At 35.1% G+C, this 24,295-nt stretch overlaps 1 protein-coding gene and 1 long non-coding RNA gene across 11 annotated transcripts in view; one reads left to right on the top strand and one right to left on the bottom strand.

Moving 5' to 3' along the window:
- Window positions 1–24,295, top strand: part of LOC308195691 — a 767,404-nt gene that overhangs the window by 260,468 nt on the left and 482,641 nt on the right. The window lies entirely within an intron of this gene.
- NOVA1 (NOVA alternative splicing regulator 1) overlaps window positions 1–24,295 on the bottom strand; it is a 157,293-nt gene that overhangs the window by 39,018 nt on the left and 93,980 nt on the right. For all 9 annotated transcript variants that reach the window (XM_080593557.1, XM_080593552.1, XM_080593547.1 and 6 more), the window contains one exon: window positions 2,940–3,106. In XM_080593557.1, the coding sequence (XP_080449683.1) occupies window positions 2,940–3,020 (81 nt within the window). In that variant the 5' untranslated portion in view covers window positions 3,021–3,106. The remainder of the gene's footprint in view (window positions 1–2,939; window positions 3,107–24,295) is intronic.

The following is a 24,295-nucleotide window of genomic DNA, read 5'->3' as shown; positions in this document are numbered from 1 at the left end:
TGACAGTTACCAAGAGGTTGCCTATATTATGTAAAAGATAAAGATGTAAAAGATGCAAGCAGTAATCAGTTAAATACTCATCAGACCTGCCTGGAGGACAGACCTACCTGGTATCTACTTGTAAGTCTACAGGATCAAGAGATCAGGAAAAATGCTCTGGAGAAAGCTCAAAATGAACCAGACAGACTTGTGAATCTTCCAAAGCTGAAAGATAGAGAGACCGGAACGTTCGGATAGCGACTTCATTATTAAAAATAAAAGGTAGGCCAGACTCAACCTCATTATATACCTGAAGACAAAGTTCTGAAAATTGAGCAAGTCAGCAAACAGCTTACCTACTGACTTTCTTAACTGAAACTGCAGCCAGATATGTCCTTTCTTAGCCTGCTTCCTGAGGGGAGTATCAGTAGAGAAGCCCACAACAAAGAGAAATGAGAGCTGCAACCTCATAGACTTGGGTGGCATTGTAATGCCTCAACTACAGGCACCTTCATTCATGGGGAGAAAACCGCCTTTATTTTTTTGGTAGAGATAGCTAGAAAATCAACAGAAATCTATCCAGGATTCCTAATGAAGGCAAAAATGATTATTTCAGATCTACTCTCAACCTCAAATGCTAAAGATTACTTAAAAAAATATTTGGAGTGACAAAGGTTTGGGGTATTATGCTAACACAGTAAAAATTATATAAAAGCTTGGTAAAAGAAGAAAATGTAATTCATAATGGCTTGTATTATTAGAATGATCAGGGTAACAAAGTCATGACCTGTCTGCTATGAAAAAATAACACCACCAGAAAAAAATAACAACCAGATCATGATTACCTGTTACAAAATATTATCCTTTTAATTTCTTAAATAGAGGTAATTTATAAGAGGTAATTAGAGGTATAAGAAGTATTAGAGGTAGTTTTTAAGACACAGGACATTCACTGTAAACTCTAAGAGCTAAGCTAACAATTTCACATTGTGCTGAAAATAATGGAATTTAGACTTATAGAGTCAATATTTATATATCAGGAAAATATCACAAATAGATGCCACTTCATTATAATAGAAATAAAACAATTCATTGTAGTTAAAACTGATCAGCATATGCACATGTATATCTCCAAATATCTGCAGTCATACTATTATGCACATGTCTGGGTACAGGTAATATGTTTAAATTATAAAATGTGGAGTGAAATCAGAGTTTTATAAGGAATGCATTGCACTTAGCCTGTGTCTTCACTAACTTCGCTAGTATCAGCTCTAATCACTGATCCATCACTCAAGCATTTAATTTACCACTCTAAGTGTGGAATTAAATTTAAAATAATAATAATAATAATAATAAATAACCACCAATAAAAATGAGAAAAACAAACCAAAGCAACAACAAAAAAAAAACACACCACACCAACAACTTTACAAATAAGTTTTCTGTAGTATTTCCTCCTCAGTTCCCATGTGGAAAAGTGATATCAACTGAGAAACAAGTTGAGAAACAAGACAGGAAGTATTAGGGCATATAACCAAGAATCTCTGTAATCTAGTTTCTCAGGATCTTAGTGACTTGAAACTAGTTTCATTTCATTGCAAAGGGGAAAAAACACTTTCCGTTGTAATAAAGAACATTTATTTCCCATTAGATTAAGAAGCGTTGGTATAAAACCTAAAATTTTATGAGCAGAAAAGACATTTAAAACACAGATCTTGTCTTCAGCTTTTTTTCTCTCTCTCCTTACTCAAGCACAATCATTTTCATGTCTAATAACTGAGAAACTAGTCCTATAAAATCAGGGCTTTACTTTTTTTGTATTTTCTTGTAAGTTACTTAGAGGCTTTTTGTTTTGTTTTCATGCAAAAATATAGCATATACAGAAAAAAATAATAGTACTTGTTAAAAATCATATGCAATGGCTTAAGCACAGTTTCATCCATCTAGAGCAGTGTGTTCATTTCAAACTCGTCCTGTTTAACCACATCTTCATATAAACATTCTGTGTATGGCACTACATACAAAGTAAAGTAATTGCAAACAGTTATCAAATTACTTTATAGGACACTGAATATTGCTACTGTTGAAGAACCAAATTTATCCTATATATGACAATGTCCTATACAGGACAGATGAGAAACAAAAATATATCCTATATAGGATCAATAGACAAGACAAAATTTTACTAATGTTCACTCATTTCTTTCTTCATCTTTTTCTTACTTAAAAAAATGGAAAATCATTTATTTAAAGTTCTATATAATCTATTTCACATTCTCCGTACAGGAAACTTTTTTTTATTAATTAAAATTGTTCTGGAAATTGGAATGAACTAGAGAAAACACTAGACCAATGATACCTTGAAAATATATTTTGCATGTCCTATAGATATTAAAAGAAGTCAGTATGAATCAGGCAAAAAGATGCCAAAAATAACAGCAAATGAGTAATAGAAAACATTCCAAGTAAATTATATTTTCAAAATTCTTACACAAAAGATTTTTAAAGTATCTATTAGAGGGTCTAAAATACAATTGACACTTTTTGTTTTATTTTAGATACATAAAAGTAGAAAACATTCAGTTAATTCCATGATTTTGAGTAACTCTAAAGATTTACAAAGAGGTTCATATTTTTAAGTTAGAACTTCAGTGATCCTTTTCAACTAAAACCTAGGTGTGGATTATTACCTTACACAGTAAAGAAAAAGAGTTTATGAAAGAAACACATTAGCACACGGCACTGAAATTTGTAAGAAACTAAAAGAACTGCTGAGAAACATGGAACAAGTAAGTATAAAGAAAATAAGGACCAGTAAATTACTAAAGGGTAAAATAACATTTTCTGAAAGAACGTGTTAACGTTGACCCCTTGCAGCTTTAAAGTTTTATGACATTTTTATAAAGGAAGCTACTTTTAAGGAGCTGATGTGACTCTATTCCCAACCAAAAACTCACTTGTTTGATGCGGTCTGGATTAACAGTGGTCTGAGGCTGTAGGATGCTGACAGGCTCTGTCTTGGCCACATTTTGAGGCATTTCTCGAATCTTCTCCGCAATGAAGCCATGAACTGCATTTAGTGCTTCGACTGTTCCCTGGATCAGACACACCCGCTCTGTAGTACCTACAAAAAATAAAAATAAAAATAAAAAATGACCTGAATAGAATGGATTCATCAGATCTCACAAACCACATACGTTATTTCATAAAGATGACACTCAAAAGCAGAGTGAAAAAACAACTAACGGTAGCTCAATAAACATAATAACAAAGGAAGAGATTTCCAAAAGGTAACACGATGATCTGAAAACGTAACTCCTGTTCATGTAGATCCCATCAACATGTAACATTCCAATTCAACCTGGATAAAAGAGCATCCATAACAACTTAGAAAAATAAATAAAAGAAGATAAAATATTAGGTTCAGTTGGAAATACAAGAAAATTTAAGAAGTCTTTACAGAATACGTCTTTTAAATGACTTTGGCCTAGAACTTCTAGTGAACACAAGGATGAACGTAATAGCCTATATTATAGATGAACTTGAAATACACTTTTGTAATGATCACCTGAACTGCAAACGCATCGATTTAGGGTAGACATTATTAGATCATTTCTTGAAACAGCCACAAATCATTATGGCAAGACCTTTCAAGGCCAACCAAATTCATATATCTGACTACCCACCTTGTCTTTTATAACTTTCCCATCATAAAACAACCTTGCAGTTAACTATTTACTAAATACCTGGAGCTGTATTTTATGTGATTTAGATGGAAATCATGAAAGCCTCTACTAAATAGCCAGTTAATTCTCCGCAACTTACATTTCAAGAACTTCTGTAAATATAGATATGCTGAATACCACTCATGTAGGATATCTAGAATCTACGAGATTACCTTCTAAGCATCCATCTTCTAAGGTTATGGAAAGATATTATGCACTTGGCAAATATACCTAATATGTGAAATAAATATTTGTTCTATGTGTAAGAACGCATGTGTTCCCACTTTACTCTGTGCTGGTGCAGCCTCACCTCGAGTACTGTGGGCAGTTTTGGGTGCCACAGTCTAAGACATAAAACTGTTACAGAGTGTCCAAAGGAGGGCTATGAAGATGGTGAAGAGTCTGGAGGGCAAGAAGTACAAGGAGCAGCTGAAGTCGCATGGTTTGTTCAGCCTGGAGAAGAGAAGACTGAGAGGAAACCTCATGAGGGAAGCGGAAGGGCAGGAACTGATCTCTTCTCTTTGGTGACCAGCAATAGGACCCAAGGAAATGGCTTGAAGCTGTGTCAGGGACAGTTCAGGCAGGGTATCAGGAAAAGATTCTTCACCAAGAGCGTGGTGGGGCATTGGAACAGGCTCCCCAGGGAAGTGATCATGGCACCGAGCCTGCTGGAGTTCAAGAAGTGTTTGGACACTGCTCTCAGATACAGGGTGTGATTTTTTGGGTACTCCTTTGGGGACCCAAGGAGTTTGACTCGATCATCCTTGTGGGTCCCTTCCAACTCTGGATATTCCATGAATACTAGGACTTTGGTGGCAATGAAATCACCAAAGGGGAGGGGAACACTGCATGTTCCCCCCCTTGCCCCTCCATACTCATTTATAAAAATAGTACAGATACTCACTAAAAACAGTCCTTAAAAATATTCCTCATTCCCAAACGCTGTGAAGTGTAACCAATGACTTCAGTGTTACATGGTTTTCTGTTCTAGCAATTATATTCTACTCTATAACTTCAATCTCCTCACTGTCTGCGCCATTCTCCTCTCTAGTGTGAGGCACTTTCTTTTTCTTGTATTGGCCTTTGCTCCCTTTCCCTTGTATCAGTATTACTTACTTTCACCTTTAATTTCATTGACTCTTACAATCACTCACTTAACCTTGTAGCCTGGGGAAAGACAGTCTGAGATGCCATGTTTATCACATCTTTTGCATAGTACCTCACAGAATTTGCAATCCCATGTATCTCATCAAGTGTTTAATAGCCATTGTACCTTAGGTTACAATTCTCTAGAAAGGCTTAAACAAAACCTACATTGCTACGTAATCCTTTTCCAAACTGAAATTGGTCTGTTTGTGTTGCAAAAACCACCAGTCCTTATTTCTTTGATATCATTGTTACAAAGATCTACAGAATGTCCAAGGAAAACTCCAATTCTACCCCTGCAGAAATACTCAAAAAGCCTTTGTTTACTTTTTCTGACTAAGACGGTTTTAGATTATTTTGTATGGCTTCACTGAATAGCAAAAAGGTTTTGAATCCTTTTTTTTTTTAAAAAAAAAAAAACAAAACAGTGATAAGGATATATGTATGGCACTGCACTGAAACAATCCATATTCTGTATTCTATATATCAAACCACTTAAATATGTTTGACAAAATCAGTTTTGACTTGAAAAACACTGTCTAACAAGTGCTTATGGAAAAATGAAACTTAGGAGGAGGCATTGTAGTTTTGACTTTTGCCCTGCAGAAATTCCAAAACAAGACAACCTGGATGTCCAGGTAAAATTGCTTTGAAATTAAATGTGCTGCTTGCATTTCCAATATACTCAAATTAATGTTTTTCATCATCATGTTTGTACCTTGTAATAAAAGAACAGTAGAATAGTAACAGAAGAAAACTATAACGTGAAATATCATGACATTAGTGTATTCCTGTAAACTTAATAGTAATAATAGTACGCAAAGATATGCCAAATACATATCCCTAATCAATGCTGTGCACATTTTGCTTCAAGGTAAGAGGGGGAAAACCAGAGTGATAAATTTGAGTCACAGACTTACCATAAAAAAATATGTCTTATTACTGTCATATTCCTAGTAAAAGTTAATGACACAATCCCACATGGATCTTTTCACATGAAAAATTCATTCACCCTACCTAAACAAATGAAAATTACAAGGTAATGATGTGGCAAATATTAATAGGTTTGCAAGGATTTCTGAAGTTCACTACATGTCATCGGGCTTCATTAGCATTATCTGCACAGAGTCACAGACAATAACATGGATGGGAGAAATGTATCAGGGAAGTAAGTAATCTCCTCCTTAAAATTCCCTTCCTATGTATCTTATGTCTTTAGTAATATCTATTGTTATCAATACATCCAAAGATATGCTCCTTACAAAACAGCAACGAAGTCTGTAAAGGAGAACAGTACAGCAGCCTTATTAGTCACCTGCAAGAACAAATTGTTTTCATTAGTAAATGCTTCTCATCCACTGATATGGGTAGTCTCTAGAGATAAAATATTGCATTTCCTAAAGATGAAGCAGCACATTAAGAGTTCTGCCTGTTCAGTAACCAAATGTGTTCATACACATTCAACAACTTGCACAGCCTTTTTTTTTTATTTAAAAAACAAATAAACAATCAGGCTACACTGAAATCCAACCACCTGAAAGTAGCTCTAGAGCCAAACTGACATAACGATAAACAAACAGTATTTTCTCTGTTAAAAGGTTATTTAAAAATAATTATAATTAGGATTAAACCATGCCAATCAGTATTTCAAAAGCTGCAAGGTTAATAATCCTTGAGATTAAATCTAAAGTTAAATTGATTATACCCTGAACAGCATACTATACTTGTGTCACAATCAAATGTATATTTGTCAATAGCAAGATTTTTAAAACATTTATGTGACCAGTTACAATGACTTTTCAGATATCAGCTTCAAAATACAACCTTTTTTCCCCTCCCACAAAACACCTTATTAAAAAGGGAGTTTGAATGGCTTAAGTGGAAGTCACCATATTAAATGAAACTCGGTTCCCCTAGATGTAGCTTTTTTGATGCTTTTGCTTTTTTTTTTTTTTTTTTCCCCTCCCTACTTGGCTCCCTTCTCCTTTTGCAAACAACTCCTGTGGTTTCTGTGTAAATCAATCCAGCTCTAAGAAAATGCTCTGGGGAGTCTTTACACTGCAGTATTAATTGTCTCCTAAATGATGAGATGTGATGTGGATTGATCAATGCAGCTAATGCAAGTGTTCTCTAGGTCAGCAGACAACACACTGAAACCAAACACAGATCAGGTTACATCCAAGCTACTGGAGTCTGATATGGAAAGCACTTAACAGGGATGACTGCTGTCAAAACATATGAAAGGAAAACAGACAGTACAGGAATTTCATTGGACTTGGCACTGTGACTAAACGGCACGCTACTGTCAGTGCTCTTTTAGAGCATGCTGTATAGTACAAGTAAGTCATACTACAGGCGAAACACACTGTGTTTTAGCATGTATAAACCAGGATGCAGTAAATGGAAATCACTGCTCCATGAAGAAATAGAATCGTGCAAAAGCCCAGTCCACAGTAGGTAAGATGCAATTAGTTAAAATGTGTCACCATAGCAGACCATTTTCTTTGAGGGTTAAACCATATGATTTCTACTGAAACAAACAACAAACAAAAAAAAGTTAAAAAGAAAAGGAGTCTGGAGAAATTGTGTACATGTACAGTTGGGAATTGCTTTAATCTTTTGAAGTGATGTTGTCATACTCCCTCACACAACTCTAATGGCTTTTCACTCAGACAACAGCGTACAATAATTTACAAGAGTCAAGCAAAAGGAAAACTGCCAGCTATATGACCAACCTGTACAACAAAAACAAGCCTATGAATCACTAAAGTTGGTGAGATTTCTGTCATTTAGAAAAGCTTTTAGACTCCATTACTGTCTAAAGTAAACTGTCAGATTATTTATCATTTAGCAGTCCTATCCATTCATTTTGCAAGTTTCTGTGAAAAAAAAGATGAGCCAATTATATGCATAATTCGCGACATATAATTTTCAAAATATGTATTAAAAATACAAATCTCATTTTTGAGAGAACTGTTTTAGAGAAAGACAACCTACCAAATAATCAGTCTTTACTGTTTTACTTTTTTTCTGTCCAAATGTTGTCAAAATAAAATTACTCTACTTTTTAATTATTTAGACATCAAATCAGAGTTGGTGTCATGTATGGTATATTTTCTTTTACATATGAAGAAATAAAATGTATACAAGAAAATAACTTTGCCACAGAAAATTTATAAATGCATATTAGGTGGTCATCATCCTCGTACATTAAAAAAATATATATATTTTTTATGTGTATTCATTAATACTAAACTCCATGACAGAAGTTTGTATGTGACTGTAAAACAGGAAAACCAGTATCTACATATATGCTACCACAACTTTGTGTTTGTTTCTAGGGAACACAAGTAAATTACTCAATATTTGCTCTATTTTTATGACAGTAAAATTCCTCTTATATCAGAATTCAACTTAATTTTGCAAAGGTATGTTTTAACTTTTTCTTATAAAATAAAAGGGGCAGAGTATAAGTGTACAAGAAAGCCTGCCTGTTAATACTGCTCACCAAAAAATAGATTCATAAAACTAATGAAGAAAAAAAGAATCTGAATCAGTTTTGTGCTTGCTTGCTTTTAGGAGACAATTTATAGGCCCTAGTTGTTGAACATGAAAATAGACTTAAAATACAGTTCCATGCAGAGAGAGAAATATGTAAGCATTAGCAGCCATCAACCTGTTTAAATTTAATAAACCTATTTAAATGTAAGTAAACAAAATCCTGGTTTGATATCTAGTAAGTTGGGCAGGCCTAAAAGTTAAAACATCTTTCACTAACTCTATTTTCATTGTTTGTTTCTCCTTCCATCCCTTTAACCACCTAAAACTTTACTTCTGGCAAACATCCTTTGACAAGTACATCCCACTAATTTTATAAAGCACATTTTAAATCCAGTTCTGAAATTTCAAACCCACACACAAGCTTTTAATAGGAGAAGGTTATTACTTATTAGACAACTGATACAGCTTTTAAAACAACCATTAAAATAAACACAAGATATGCAGTAGGACGAAGGACACAGCAATATGATGCTCTCAATGCTTTTATTTCTATTCTTAACAGGAATACATCTATCTATATATGGTACCATTAAGCTTTAAGTGTTTCTTTCAAGGCTCTGATTCAGTAAGTAAAAGTTCCACTGTATTCACAGAAACGCTCACTGAAAGTTAAATGTGCTTCTGTATTTTACGAACCTTAGTTGAAATATTTTGGGAAACACACTGTACCTTTCAGAAAGGAATGTTTGGCATTTCTATGACTCTATATGCTTTTTATTGGGCTTTGACATCAGTCTTAAAAAGCATTTGAAAACCTAAACAGGCACAACGCATTATCAGCACAGGGTAACTCCAATGGATCTACTAATTAAATCTCCTTATATTTTTCCAGCATATCATGCCAACTTCTTTGACACTGAAAGGGAAAACCTGACAGAAGGGACAGAGCTAAGACTTTAACTAACTGAAAGGCTAAGCTACAATCTCTGATCAGCTGATTTGCATTAAGCTTTTTATTTGATAAATCACAGTACAGCAGTCTGCTAACCCTAGCATCTTATATGTTTATTTTTCTGACTGATGATCAAAGGGCCTCTAACATAGCCAGCAAATGCTTCGGCCTGAAAATGATCTTTCTAAAGCTCCTGGTAAAATACAACTGTGCTTTGACACCATTCCCTAGCAATGCAAAATAACCAGTCTTTACTAAATTGACAGTAATGCTCTTAACATGAAAATCAGATAAACTCTTCCTTGCATCTAACATTTCCTCATTGCAATTACCTAAAACCTCAGCAAATGAAAACCAGACAATAAAAATAATGTTTTATTTAAATGCATTACTAGTATTTCATACCTCAAACAGATGTAGAAAAAAATTGTTATATACGTGATAAATGTACACATCCTTAAATGCAACACATAAGAACATCCCACTTATGTGCAAAATGTCATAGGAAACTCAACGAAGCGGTTTCCTACTTTGATCCTTGTCTCCCTGCTGCCCTTGTACCCTCATTTCTTGAGACAGAATTAATTGGTCTTAATTCAGAGCTTGTTCCCATCATTATTACAGACAAAGACATTTCTCTCAGCACAAACCTTACTTCCCTGATAGACTTCCCAAAATGGAAGAGGAAATAAGAGCTGGTAGCAATGCTAGAACATTCATATTCTAAATTTGTTTTCCTCTAGATGAAATAATTTTGGAACTGTTTACACATACAAAAATAGGGAGTAAAACTTAACTTTTCCTGACCAAGTAATTAAAATAGCAAAATCAAAGAGAACAATCTAATTGAAGGAAATCTAAGAATTCAAAAAGAAATAAACATGGCCCTCTAAGAATCTTACTGATGTCTCTCTCATAAACCCAGGGCATCCTTAACTTGAATTTTCAAGTACAGATTGACTAGATACATTCAGCTTAACTAATGCTCCATTCTTCTTTAAGAAAGCAAGAAACTGTTCCCTTTAATGTTTCACCCCCTGAAATTATAGCTATTAATGTTTTCTGCAGCTACGTTATACTTTATATGAGTCAAGCATCTAATAAAAGGAATAAGTTAAATTATGTATAAGTGTTCTATTTCTTGAAACATATTAACATGTGATGATTAACAAGCACATGCAATCTATGCATGTGATACGCTGAAATCTGCAAAAATAACATGGAGTTCTCTAACATCAGTCCTCTAATAATTTCTTATCAGGTGTCCTAGTTTACAGGAAACTTTATTTGCTTTAGCAGAAACAGCAGACTGCTGAGCCCATATTGATCACATATTGTCGTTTAGGTGTGGCACACCCAAAAGTGGCCAATATCGTTAGCTAATTAAATCTCAGAGAGGGCTATCACTCAACTGTACATCCCAATCTGACTACCTTCCCAGGTCCTCACCTGTATCTGTGAACAGTAAAACGGAGCACTGCAAGATGTGCCCCCACTGTGCCCCACTCCTGTAGTGGGGTATGAGAGGATGCCCCGGTGTGACTTGGAACTTCAACACCACAAGAAATCAAGTCAGAACACCAAACTTGGCTACAAGTGTTTCAGTCTGATGTACCACATATGCAGTACGTATGTCAAAATAACAGCTTGTCAAAATAAAACTATAAAATTTTAATCAATTACAATGTTAAAACAAGAAAAAGACTCTTAGATACACTGCTGTAAGTTCAAAATACATCAGATGTCTCAGTAAATATTCACAGACTCCATAACTTCAGTTTGGCTTCTTCTGGAAGTAGACTGGAAGATAACTTCAGTTTTTCAACTTGCATATATACCTACACATATTCATAAATTTAGCTACACACACATATGGGCACTTACATTTTAAAATAAATAGTATACAAGTGGGTATTATTGTTATTGAATATGTGACCTCTGAAGAACAATCCAGATATTGAAAGGAATCAAACTGACAAATGCTGTGAAGCATATGAGTTTTCAGAGTTATATGGAAACTTCAAGTTTATAGTCCATTGCACTCAGGTTGCATGTGAATTACATGAATCCAGGTTTAACATAGTTGTAAATCCGAAGAAATGGATTATTTCTTTGTGAGAGAGAAAATTAGGAAATTAATTTTTTTTTTTTTTTAAGAAAAAAAACAAACCTCACAATTAATAAAGGTTTAGAGGGGATAATGAGTCATCTTGAAAGCAAACAATCCCTTGAACAAAATCCGTTTTGTTGTATATCAGCTAAGGATTTAATGTTGATTTAAAAAAAATATACAAAGGGAGATGAGGAATTATTAATACTATACCGTTATGTATAAGACAGCAAACAAGAGATTATAACTCCTTTTGTCTAAGATTTATTCATGAAACAACTGCAGATTCCACTTGCAAAAGCTTATGAAATTCACTCAAAACAGAGGTAAGGCCACAGACTTTTTTTCTTCCTACAGTATTATGAAAGATTGATTGTTTTTCATTTAACTAACAGAGAGAAAGCAGTGAGAGGGAGCACAGCGTAATTATACTTTGGGAAGCAAGCACGTTTCTAGAAAATAAAAGCTCTACTGTTCAAACAAAATCAAACCCCACTTGACTCCATCACAAAATTTTCAACCCAAATTAAATATCTTGTATTGTTTTGGTCAAAATATGTAATAGTAAAAGCAGTTACAAAGAGATAAAGAAGATTATTTTTAATTTGTTTAGATTTAGCTGAGATTTTGTGTCAAATAAAAACTTCCTCAAAAGTATCTGGGGAAACAACCTCCTATGTATTTTTCCTCCTACTTCCCAAATTGTTAAGGTAAACAGGCTAAATGAACTGTCATCTTCAGTTCTCTTTGATCGGAAAGTGAACATATTTCCTATAGGTCCTCAAGAAAAAAAATAATGAAATACACAAGGAGAATCAAAAAATAACAAATTTTAACAGAATATGAAATATACTTCTTGCTATTTAAATGTTCCATCTATTTAAAAAAAAAAAAAAACAACAAAAAACACAACAGGTGAGGGTCCTCCAGTTATGTTATATTCTCTGCTAAGGTGAGAATCTCCTGATCCCTTTCCTTCTGTATTTTTAACAGTGGTTGACAGACAGCAATATTCTTCCGGCTCATATAAGCACTTCTTCAAAATGAGATAGGCTTGGCATTAAGGTATATATATATCTATTTTCTAATAAGGTGACGTAATAATTTGATTATTCATATACTTTTAAGATTATCATGGTGCGTAGAATTTTGCGTTAACATTTTTAATGATATCAGTGAACAGTAAGCATCTAACTAAATGAAGTTAATAAAAAATATCTAAGCTTGATGAAAATGTGAAGGTGACTGAGAAATAAAGGCTGTCAAAATCATTAAAAAGCAAGAAGACCAAATACCCCCACAACACCAAATTTGTTGCAGAAAAAAAGAGTTGACCTTATTTTTGGAACAGATATAGAATATATCTCTCAGAATAGAAAGAAAAAATTACATGTGTTTTTCAATGTATCTGGAATGAATTTTCCAATCAACAAAAGCACTTAAGAATATTTTTCATGCAAAGCAATGTTCTGTTGGCAATTACAGCTTTCATGCTACGCTATAGTAATATGAACCTTTGTTATTAGTGACTCCTACACATACAATTACTAAAAGAAGGAAAAAAACACCAATTAAAACAGTAAAATATACTTTAAGAAATTGTAGGAATTGATGCATCTTATAGAGTGATAACAGTTCAAATCTCTAAGGGGGTTTTTCTCCTCAAAAACATTTCTCAGGTTTCATAGTTTAAAAGCCTGTGAAAAGCTTTGGAAAATCTTTCTAGATACGGCCAGTTGCTCAAGAAATACAATCGTCAAATATATTCATTACAATGTATCTGTTTGGAAGAAGTAAATACCACATTTCAAGTAAATGAACTATACCATAAATTTAGATTAGAGATTCTAATTCAAGAACGAAATTTCTCAATACTTGTGCACTATAAAATACTGGTAGTTATAGGTATGTTTTAAATATACTTGAAAGCAAAAATTCAAGTGAACATGGAAACAAATTTTTAACAGTATACTTATTATTGTTGAATCCTTTTTAATTTAATTCATGATCCTGCAAGAAACTGACTTTATCCATAGTGTTAAAGATTAACTCCACAGAAAAAAAGGTCATTCCATGTAAGGGTAAAATGTAGAGAAGGACATACAATACATACCAACTGTATTGTATGGATTATTCTACATCGCAGTCCAGAAATATAGGAGACAGCAATGCACATGGATTTATGTTTTCAGAGTAGGAAAAAAATGTGAAAAGCAGGATGAACTCCCATTTTGATGAGGTCATTACAACACACATATCAACATGCATATTCAAATGTGTGAAAACACAAAGACACACAACTTTGCTGTTGCATATTAAATTAAATTCATTGCTCCCCGGTAATGGACTTCTAATCCAGGGTTTATATGGATTAACAGGTAGGGGCTGTTTCTGACTACTACCCAAGCATTCAGTACACTACAATTATTTTTGTTTTCCTTCCTGGCTTCCAGATTGTAACCCTGTTATAGCATGTCTTTTTTTTTTTTCCCCATGAATGTTATATCCCCCTAAATTTAACTTTCTAAAATTGTGGATGAAAAGCTGCTTTTTATTTATATATCCATCAAACAGCTATATATTATTTTATCCTCAGCACTCAAAAATTCCTGTTTTAAATATATTTGCTGAACTATTTTCATTCTTTTACAAAAGTACTTTTTCAGTAGTCAAGGTAGATATTATGGCCTTGGCAAACTTAGTACTGATGAGCTAAAGATCTTGCTTTTTTTTTTTTTTGTCATGTTCTGTTATAAAAACTACGCAGGAAAAAAAAAAAAAAGAAAAATGTTGAAGAGGGTTGTAAACTTTACCTTCTTCCGTACCCCTTCACTCTCAGAAATATTATAGTTTTATATTATAGTTTTAAGTGAACAAAAGTCTTCTACTAGTACTACAGCCATGTCTACACAGGAACCTTTTTTATGGGTCAATCACGTTACAAGTATTCTCAACTCTTATTTTCAAACGAATAATGCCACAATTCATTATTTAGAAATACTATCACATTTCAGCGCTAGATTAGTAGACTTGAGGGAATCTAGACAACTAGCTCGTGCTACTTCTCTGATCAAGAGCAGGGCTGAAAATAAGATATTTTTTCCTACAATTTTGAACAGAAGGCCAAAGCAATCCCATTCAAAAACAGAATGGTGTCAGAATTCATCTGGAATGTGTCAAAACGTTAACAGCCACAACGTCATTATCAGATCCTTAAATCTACAGATATTGCCACTGAAGTCACTGAAACTCTATAGGCAATGTCTCCAACAGAAATCTGATTACAAAATAAGAACATGGACTGAATATACTCTAATTAGGTTTCATCATTCTCCACATTTTTGTTCTGAATGAAGCAGATAACCATAAGCAGATAAATAAAACACCAGATTCTAGATAGCCTTAAAATCATACATTTTCTTGCATTACATCAAAATCCTAAGACTATTTTAGGACTGAGCTTTTTTTTTTTTTTTCTTCTTCTTTCCCTCTTTTAAAATGGAAATCCTGTAACTTCTTTTTTTTTGAAACTGAAAGGCAGATTTTTCTGGCAGGTTCTGATTTAGGATTTTCTATATAGCCTAACATAGAAATCTTTTAACATACTTAAATGTGCTTATTATTTACCTAGCAGACACTTGCTGATCTTCCAGTATATCAAACTGGAGAGATATTGATCAGCTAAATATAAGAATTATTTCTAACATGAAACCATACATGGTACTGTCTCTGATGGAGACTGTCAGGTTAATAAGTGATTGATAATAAAAAAATAATAAAAGGTGAGGATGATCAAATATGATTGCACACTAACATTGTGGTTAGAAAACCTTCCCTGGAAGACTGAGGAAACATTTACCTTCACTTTGCAAGGAGAATATTACAACTACGTGAATTCAAGTTGTGTCTGCCTAAAAGCACAAACGACGTGTAAAATAACATGATATAAATAAAGATAGCTGAAACAAAATGACTATAGAAATGCCCAAAGAATAAATCTTCCCCTAAATTAAATCATAAGCTGAGAATCCTGTGCATAAAAACTCCTCAGGTACCAGTGGGGAAGAAGGAACCTGAGTCTCAGGTGACTCCAAGGCAGCAGTTTTCCCACTGCTCTTCTTGCAGGGAGCCTCCCCATGAGTTGGAACTTCTGATGCACCTGAGTAAGCTGCTGATTCTCAGATACTCCCCTATGGCCCTGCCATGCAGTAACGCAAGATAAATTTCACTGAGAACCCCAACACTTCTCCTGAATAGGCAAGGAGAAAAGACAAGCTGACCTCTATAAGGCAGACTCTCTGCTGGTAAGAACGCACATAAAATTCTCTTCTTTCTATGTTTGCCTGTGCTTTTCTACATAAAAAGGCAGCAGACCTATAAATCAGAAAATGAACTTTGAGAATGGTACTTGCTCTGTATTATTTTGCTGTATGATTTCTGCACAAGGAACAGCCCAGCCCTCAGCAATCATGTCTGTTTCCTTCCCCAACTCTAAAGCAGTGATGCTCGTCTAGCTTCTTTAATTCAGTGGCAGGGAAGCCTTACTCATACATGTGTTGGGAATTGTCTCTTCCCCTCAGCCTAGTCATTCTGAGGGAAGAGACAATACCATCACCATCCCAAACCTCCCACATCACTTGTTACTACTGCTTCTATCACAGAACTTAGTGTCTTAGGGCAGGACCACTCCTACAGTGAGACTACACTGGCCAGTGAGATACACTCCTGAAACCACATGATCTCCTACCCCCACCCAAAACAACTGCCTCAGAGTAGGTGGTGATCCTCTTATACTACTTCTAAAATTGTGACAGTTTCAGATGGCATTATTAATCCAGATCAAGAACAATTTTTCACACGCATTAGCAAGCCAAGTGAACCCAAGATAGAAATATATGCTTATATATATATATATATATAAAAAGATGAACACGTGTGTGAAAATGATGCAAAGCATTTATACGCCTGAGGGGTGGATAGCATAAGAGTCCTCTGCCCCTTCTTTTCTCCCTCAACATCACCTGTCATCAGTGAAGATAATGACTTTTTCTTGCCTCAAAACCTAATTTCTTGTTGAGTCTTAAGCTTTCATAATTCATTATCCACCAAGCTACTTCCTCACATCTCTTTTTAGCAAAATAATATGCTAAATAATAAAAAATATGCATCTTCTGTATGACACAACAATTTCATTTTTATTTTTCATGCCATTTATTTGTATTTTATAAAACAAAAATTACAAATGAAGTTAAACAGTTTTTTCTTCATATCTCTCCCACAAACTTCAAGGGCACATTCCATGCCTAACCAGTGGCTTACAATTCTTAACTCTGAAATTTTAAAAATCTTATCAGCCAAAACACGTCTCAGAGGAAAAGAAAAACCACCACCAACAGAACTTTTTCTTAAAAAGCAAGCAGACAAACACAGAGATTTTAGGTAGAGGACCTCCACAAGCCACTCTCCAACACATTTGAAAAATCATGGCAGTCAGGTGAAATCCCCAGTGACTGGAAAAAGGGAAAGATCACTCCCACTTTTAAAAAGGGTAGAAAGGAAGACCCAAGGAACTACAGACCGGTGAGCCTGACTTCTGTGCCTGGGCGGATCGTGGAACAAATCCTCCTGGATGCAATGCTAAAGCACAGGCAGGACAAGGAGGTGATCGGGACAGCCAGCATGGCTTCACCAAGGGCAAATCGTGCCTGACCAGTCTGGTGGCCTTCTATGATGCAGTAACTGCATCAGCCAACAAAGGAAGACTGACTGATGTCATCAGTCAGTCTAAGGGACAAACTGATGGACTTCTGCAAGGCCTTTGAAATGGTACCACATGACATCCTAATTTCTAAATTCGAAAGACATGGATTTGAAAGGTGGACCATCGGTGGATAAGGAATTAGCTTGATGGCCACACCCAGAAAGTAGTGCTCAATGGTTCTATGTCCAGCTGGAGACTTGTGATGGGCCGTGTCCCTCAGGGGCCTGTCTGGGGACCAGTTCTTTTCAATATCTTCATTGATGTCACAGATGATGGGATTGAGTGCACCCTCAGCACATTTGCAGATGACGCCAAGCTGAGTGATGCATTTGATACCAAAGAAGGAAGAGATGCCATCCAAAGGGACCTGGACAGGCTGGAGAAGTGGGCCGATGTGAACTGCATGAGCTTCAACAAGTCCAAATGCAAGGTGCTGCACCTGGGTCGGAGCAATCCCCGACATGAGCACAGACTGGGAGAAGAACTCATTGAGAACAGCCCTGCAGAGAAGGACTTGGGGGTTCTGGTGGATGAAAGGCTCAACATAAGCCAGCAGTGCACGCTCGCAGCCCAGAAGGCCAACTGAATCCTGGGCTGCATCAACAGAGGAGTGGCCAGCAGGGCAAGGGAGGTGATTGTTCCCCTCTGCTTTGCCCTTGTGAGGCCCCAGTTGGAGTACTGCATCCAGGTCTGTGGCCCCCAGCACAAGAAAGATGTGGACCAAGTCCAGAGGAACGCTACAAAGATGATCAGAGGGCGGGAGCACCTCTCCAGAGACCCTGAGAGAGCTGGGGATGTTCAGCCCGGAGAAGAGAAGGCTCTGGGGAGAACTCGTTGCAGTCTTTCAATACTTACAGTGGGGTTATAAAAACGATGGAGAAGGACCCTTTAACTCGGGTACATGATGATAGGACAACGGGGAATGGTCTTAAACTAAAAGAGGAAAGGAGGATAGATTTAGACTAGATATGAGGAGGAAATTCTTCACTCTGAGGGTAGTGAGGTACTTTAATAGGTTGCCAAGAGAAGCTGTGGATGGCCCATTCTTGAGGTGTTCAAGGCCAGGCTGGATGGGGCACTGGCCAACCTGATCTAGTGGGTCGTATCCCTGCCTATGGCAGGGGGGCTGGAGTTAGATGATCTTTAAGGTCCCTTCCAACCGAAGGCATTCTATGATTCTATGACGTTCTACAAGATGCTAATCTGTAGAAAAGTGCATTATGATGGCTTGATAAAGTAATTAATGGAATGTTATTTAAATGTTAACGGGGTGCATTTTTCAAGAACACATTTGAAGTGCAAGTAAAAGTTATCTTTTTATTTTCTAAAACAGAGAAAAAGTGAAAATTTCAGAATGTGAAAAGTGTTGTATTAAAATAAATGGAATGGGAAGACTAATTTTAAAATTTGTACATTCAAGGCACTGGCAGTTGAAATTTAGTAACTCTTAACTAGTATTACTTAAGATTAAAGTAGATAAGCTACATCTAATACATGTTGAGATTAATTACCTCTGACAGGGCAAGCAACTGGGAACACTAAAAGTTGAGGAAAAGGCAGAAGTGGCATCACTCAAATAACTACCCTAGCAGAACACTTATTAGTCAGTAATTCATTCTGACCATTTTGCTCCAAACAGAGTCAAAATAATTATCCCCTGAAGTAAACGCTGCTTAACTTCTTCATTCAAAATTTTTAAAACAAAATTGATTGCATATAAGAATGACCACGTTTCACGCCTTTTTGATACAGGTATTTGAAGTATGTTTAGCATTTGTCAGGGAGCAGGTATACACAAAGTAATTTAAGGTATAGCTCGCTAAACTGAAACAGTTTCAACTACAAACAATTATAAATGAAGAATCATGTTCAGGTTAAAACCTAGCAATAAGTATTTAATTTAGTCTAGAATTAAAAAGTTTGCAGTTCTAGTTCATGGCCAGAAACAGCATAAACAAAGTAAAAACTTTCCACTGATACCTTGTATTGCTTTGGAACATAGCTACAGCTACATGCAGCAAGATTCATTCCTGTAACTTGAATTTGTACCTACTCCAAGCAAGTCACTTCCTGAACTATGCTTCAGTTGTAACAGAATACTTGTATATGGAAACATCCATTTTCACAGCTTAGAGACTGCAAGGGGACTGTTTCTAATGCTGTTATTGACTGAGTATATTATGTCATGTTTTAAAATCTACCTGCTTTCCTCCAAACCTAGTTTTAGGCTTCTCTCTAGAAAATCAACAAAATGTCCTGGAATGAGATTAAAAAAAATAATCCTATTTGTTCTGAAATTTATTTTAGCACTGGATAAATAAGAAATTTTATATTCCCACTCCTGAGAAAAATCAAGATCAGAATCACAATAAAAACAACAAAATATCCAATTAATTTCATGAAACTAGATTACTAAAGCCTATTTCTATTTCCCTACAGATTTGCATCTTTCTGTCTAGGAAGGTAAGAAAGTACAGGCTTTTCCCTGAAAAAAAAAAAAAGTGAAGCTTTTCCCTGAGTTGTTGATTTTCTGGGAACTGCAAATAGAGGCATATGCTGGTGCCCTCCTTCAGTGGGGGCCTTCATAGCATCGCTTACCAGTCCACAGATGCCTATCTTTACAAAACGTGTAAGAAGATAATTATCTCTGAGATCCTCAACTCTCTGTCAAACATGGTTCGTGTTAGCAAAAGATTCCAAACTGCTTTGCAGAGGCATCAGGAGAGTAAACAAATACTGGGCACTAAGCTACTGTGTCAGATGTAGAAAATACATATTAACTTCTATAGGAAATTGAAGATTTTCTGACGACCTCATTCCCATGTATTTAATTTGCCTTTCCTGATGGAGGTACATGGTGCAATTTGAGTGTCACAACACATCCTGATACCAAGATCACTCTCAATTACACTCATGACAGTTTTGTTTTGTGATCAAAAACTATGAGATCATGATCATTCCCCTTCCCAGGTTCCCACCAGTCACTGCATTTTTCACAGCTTTTTGTACCACTTCCAAGAAAATATACTTCTCACTGCGGGATTCTGGATACGATTAAGCTACTAAAATGATAGAAATAAAAGTAGAAAGGAATAACTGCAGCGCTTATACATGTGCAAATGGTAAGAAGTAACGTGGAGTTCATAAATCAACCCTAAATTGAACAAAAATTGGGAAAAAAGCATCATAAACAATGGGGGCTACCTAAACTTGAATGACTAAATTGTGAGAAACAAAACTGATGGAAAAATTTCATCCAAAATTTAGGTTTTTAAATGAAAAATAAGGATACAATAATCACATCATCTCGATAATTATGGTAAACCTTTTTTTTTAATTTTAATTTTTACAGTGATTTTCACTGCAGCATTTCGTGTAAGGGTATATTTTGTTTGTCTTTCTAATCATGAATATTACATGGATTGTGCTCAGTCTCAGAACATGAGCCTTTCTATATTTGTGGGTTTCTTGCTAACGTGCTATGGAATTCAAAACCTATGGGACTTTGGGACTTTAATTTAAGCCTGTGGCAATGAAGATGCAGCTGTTCATTTATAAGCAATCATCACAGCTACAGAAGTTGTAAGATTAAATTTGAAAAGCCACTTTCCTGAACTTTTAAAATGATTAAATTATAACAGAATCAGTGCTACTTTATATTAGAAATACTTTTACTCATTAACTTTCTTCCAAGTTTAAAATCAAACCAAACCAATTATACATAGCATTCCACCTGAGCTTGCATCAGGTTAGCATTGCAGATTATGTATCAGTATTTGATTATTATTGTAATGTTTGCTCCTCACATACATAATTAGAATATATCACCAGTGATGACCCAGTCAAGAGTCTTTGAGGTTGGCATTATAGACTTTATTCTGTGTTGGCTCAGGTGCAACTCAACACTGCTATTTTATTTATTTTAATTTATTTAAATAAATCTATCAGCGAATCAAACCAGAATTATAAAGTGGTGTTACTTACTCGTTATTGAAATGCCTTCTAATATATCTAAAGCAAATTTTATCAACATATAAAATCTACAGAACTCATCTCTGTCAAAGTTACAGATACCAACGTGAAATATATTCTTCACTGATTTGATGGGACAGCTGTGTACTTGTGCTATAAGTCACTACTTTAACTAGGATTCTGTTTGATAGGAGTGCGACAGGAAAGGGCTATAAACGGACTGTGTGTAAACGACAGACCAAGAGAGAGTCCAGAAACTCTAAAATAGTGCCAAAGCTCAATTCCTGAAGCTGAATTCCAATGTTCTACTGTTAGGTGAGACCCTAAAAATCATGGCTATTAAGCTTGTACTACAAAGTGTCAAGATGATCAAATGATACCAATGAAGACATTTACGGATGGATGATAGAAATGGGATCACATTACCATTGGTTCTCTTTCTTGGTGGTTAAGAAGAAGTTTCCATACGTGCACAGCAGCTATAGTGTTTCATTCCTAATAGCTCTTTAATATTTTGTCCTAAGTACAACCATACTAAAGAAAAGTTTATTTTCTAACAGGCAGTACAGAGAACAACAAGGTATCAGTCCTCTACAAAGAGCTAAAAATGATGAGACAACAGACTGTTTTTTTTCATTCCTTTTCCTTTTTTTTTTTTTTTTTGAGTGAAATCTTTCTCTTGAATTAAAAAAAAAATTACCCTTGGAAGGCAGTGTTTCCTAAAGCAGGGCAAGACTCCCAAAAGACATAGTTTTTGTGATCTTACAGAGGAGTTCTACTTTTTTTTCCTTACAGATCTAACCAGTGACATAATACTCTACAACAATCATTCTCAAGAAATTTGAGTAAGAAAAAGCTTGAAGCTTTCTAAAGCAGGCAGACGCTCCTTTCAAATGCAGTTTTACTTTTTCCTTGCAGACACCCTGGGGACTTCTTTCAGTAGCACCAGATGTACAATGCAATAAATGTGGAAATACTGGAAAAGACTGTGGGGTAAACAGCTAGTTAAGAAAAATGGTATCTTAATAGCAGAATGCCTAAAACTATATCGCTGTGTAACAATGCCGTGGAGGCCACAAGCTCAAACAGGTGAAATTTTTTGAAATAGGGTACACATGGAATCATTGTATCCTGTTACAATTGCATTTCATTCAAAGCTGACTCTATATTCTAAAGGAAATCCCTTATAGATATTTCTCGGATGCAGTCACTGCAAGGTAGTTAGAGAGGTAGCATGTAAATTAATCCAATGATTGATGCTCATTTGGGATACTGTCAAGCAACATTTAACTACTATCAGATAAAAAGACTTTGCAAGAAATTGTAACATGCAGAGATCTCATGTGCTAGTGAAGATTAGAGATCATTATTCCTGAGCACAAATTTGAATCTTGCTGAGTTACCTAATGTATATCAACCTACAATATATGACACGCAAAGCTCCTATGAAAAGCATATTTCAGGTTTTCAAAATGATTACCACTTAGAAAGTAACGCAAAATGATCTTCCTTCACCGACTGGGTTGACACACAGACATGCATATCCACATTGAAATAATCAAGACTTCTCCACAACTTACTCAAGAGTATCTTCTAAGTCAATTGTTATTCAAATCCTTATGGTTTATGTTCTAAACAATGTTGTGTGGCTGAACAGCCAAGATTAAATAAAGGCAACTCTCAGGGAACCCAACAGGATAAATATTTAGAACTCAAACATTATCTCCAATGAGACTAGCTCATAGTTTGGGGAATGTGCTCATTCTGTATCTTTTTAACATACGAGACAAAGACACTTCAACTCTAAAATTCATGTGTAATCTAATCATATTCTGGTATACCCAGAGACATCACTTGCCTAAGACAGCCCACGATTTAGAACTAACTTTTCTGCTTACATTATATGCAAGATAACACTAACTTTGCTAATAAACACTACAGTATCTTAACTAACCAGTTACCTGGAGGGCATGAAAAAACAGCAAACTACAGTTCATTGTAAAGCCACCATAGCATCTACACTGGATAATTTTTCTTTAAGTGCCAAAAAGGAACATCATATTCTTTAGATCTTGGAGGATTATTAAAGCAAATGGATGTGGAAAAGAAAGTAGGGCAATCAAAAATAAAAATGATGAATGTAAGGCTTTCCTTTGTCCATGGGGAAGGAAGATATTTTTATATAAATATGTATAGCTACATACACACTTATCTCAAAGTATTTTATAAGTAAAAAATGAGCTGCTGTCTATAATCCTTTAAAGCTCTGCTATGAATAGCCTAATAAAAAAAAAAGAAAAAAAAACATGCACAAAGAGCTTGAAGGATTTTTTTTTTTTTTAAACATTTGACAACATTAATATCTTAAGTCTTTTCATAGCAACCATCAGGCATTTTTGCAACCACCACTATAAAATTCTACTGCCATTCTCTGACTAAGAAGTATTTAGCATAACAATAACAGGGCAAATAAACTGGGAAAACAGTCCAGTAAGTGTCATTGCTCCTTTACTCCCCCTAAAATGAGTAATTGTATAGGACAATTAAATGGAATTACACTATTAAGTACAGTTTACATACACATATGTTTGCACCTATATGCAAGAGGTAATGCCACATCATCACTGTTAACTAATCACCTTTATTTGTAAGGATGTGAATTTGAGCCACATAGCTCCCCAATGGGTCAAAATTAAAATGGAAGTAAATCAGTTATGTAATTATTAATATAATAGACAAGAGCTAGAATGGTGAGCCATCAATTCTAATTAAAGGCTGCAATTAAAGGATACTTCAATCAATCATCTCTGTGAAAGTATACTCTATTGATTGCTACATTAATTATTAAAATCACATTGAAATAAAATTCAGATATAGTTATCTGCCAACTACTTCAAAATACTATTCTAAGGCTTGTAATCTAAATCAATGACATCATAACTAGAACTGCAATTTCTTTTATATTTCTATAAAGAATGGCGTGAAACACAATCTCAGGTACTCAAGTAGTGCAGTACTCAGCTACTATTTTTAGAAAGGATACACAAGAATTTTACTTTCTGCCAGAGTCAACATCACCATTAAATCCTCCTGGCAGTCCTTTAATGCTTTCCCTCCAGCAGGATTGCCAGAGTATCAATATATTA

The sequence above is a fragment of the Anser brachyrhynchus genome (genome assembly GCF_964034855.1).
Source record: "Anser brachyrhynchus genome assembly, chromosome: 5".
Lineage (NCBI taxonomy): Eukaryota > Metazoa > Chordata > Aves > Anseriformes > Anatidae > Anser > Anser brachyrhynchus.
Note: the sequence above shows the minus strand (reverse complement) of the source record. Positions and strands in the feature narration are given on the sequence as shown.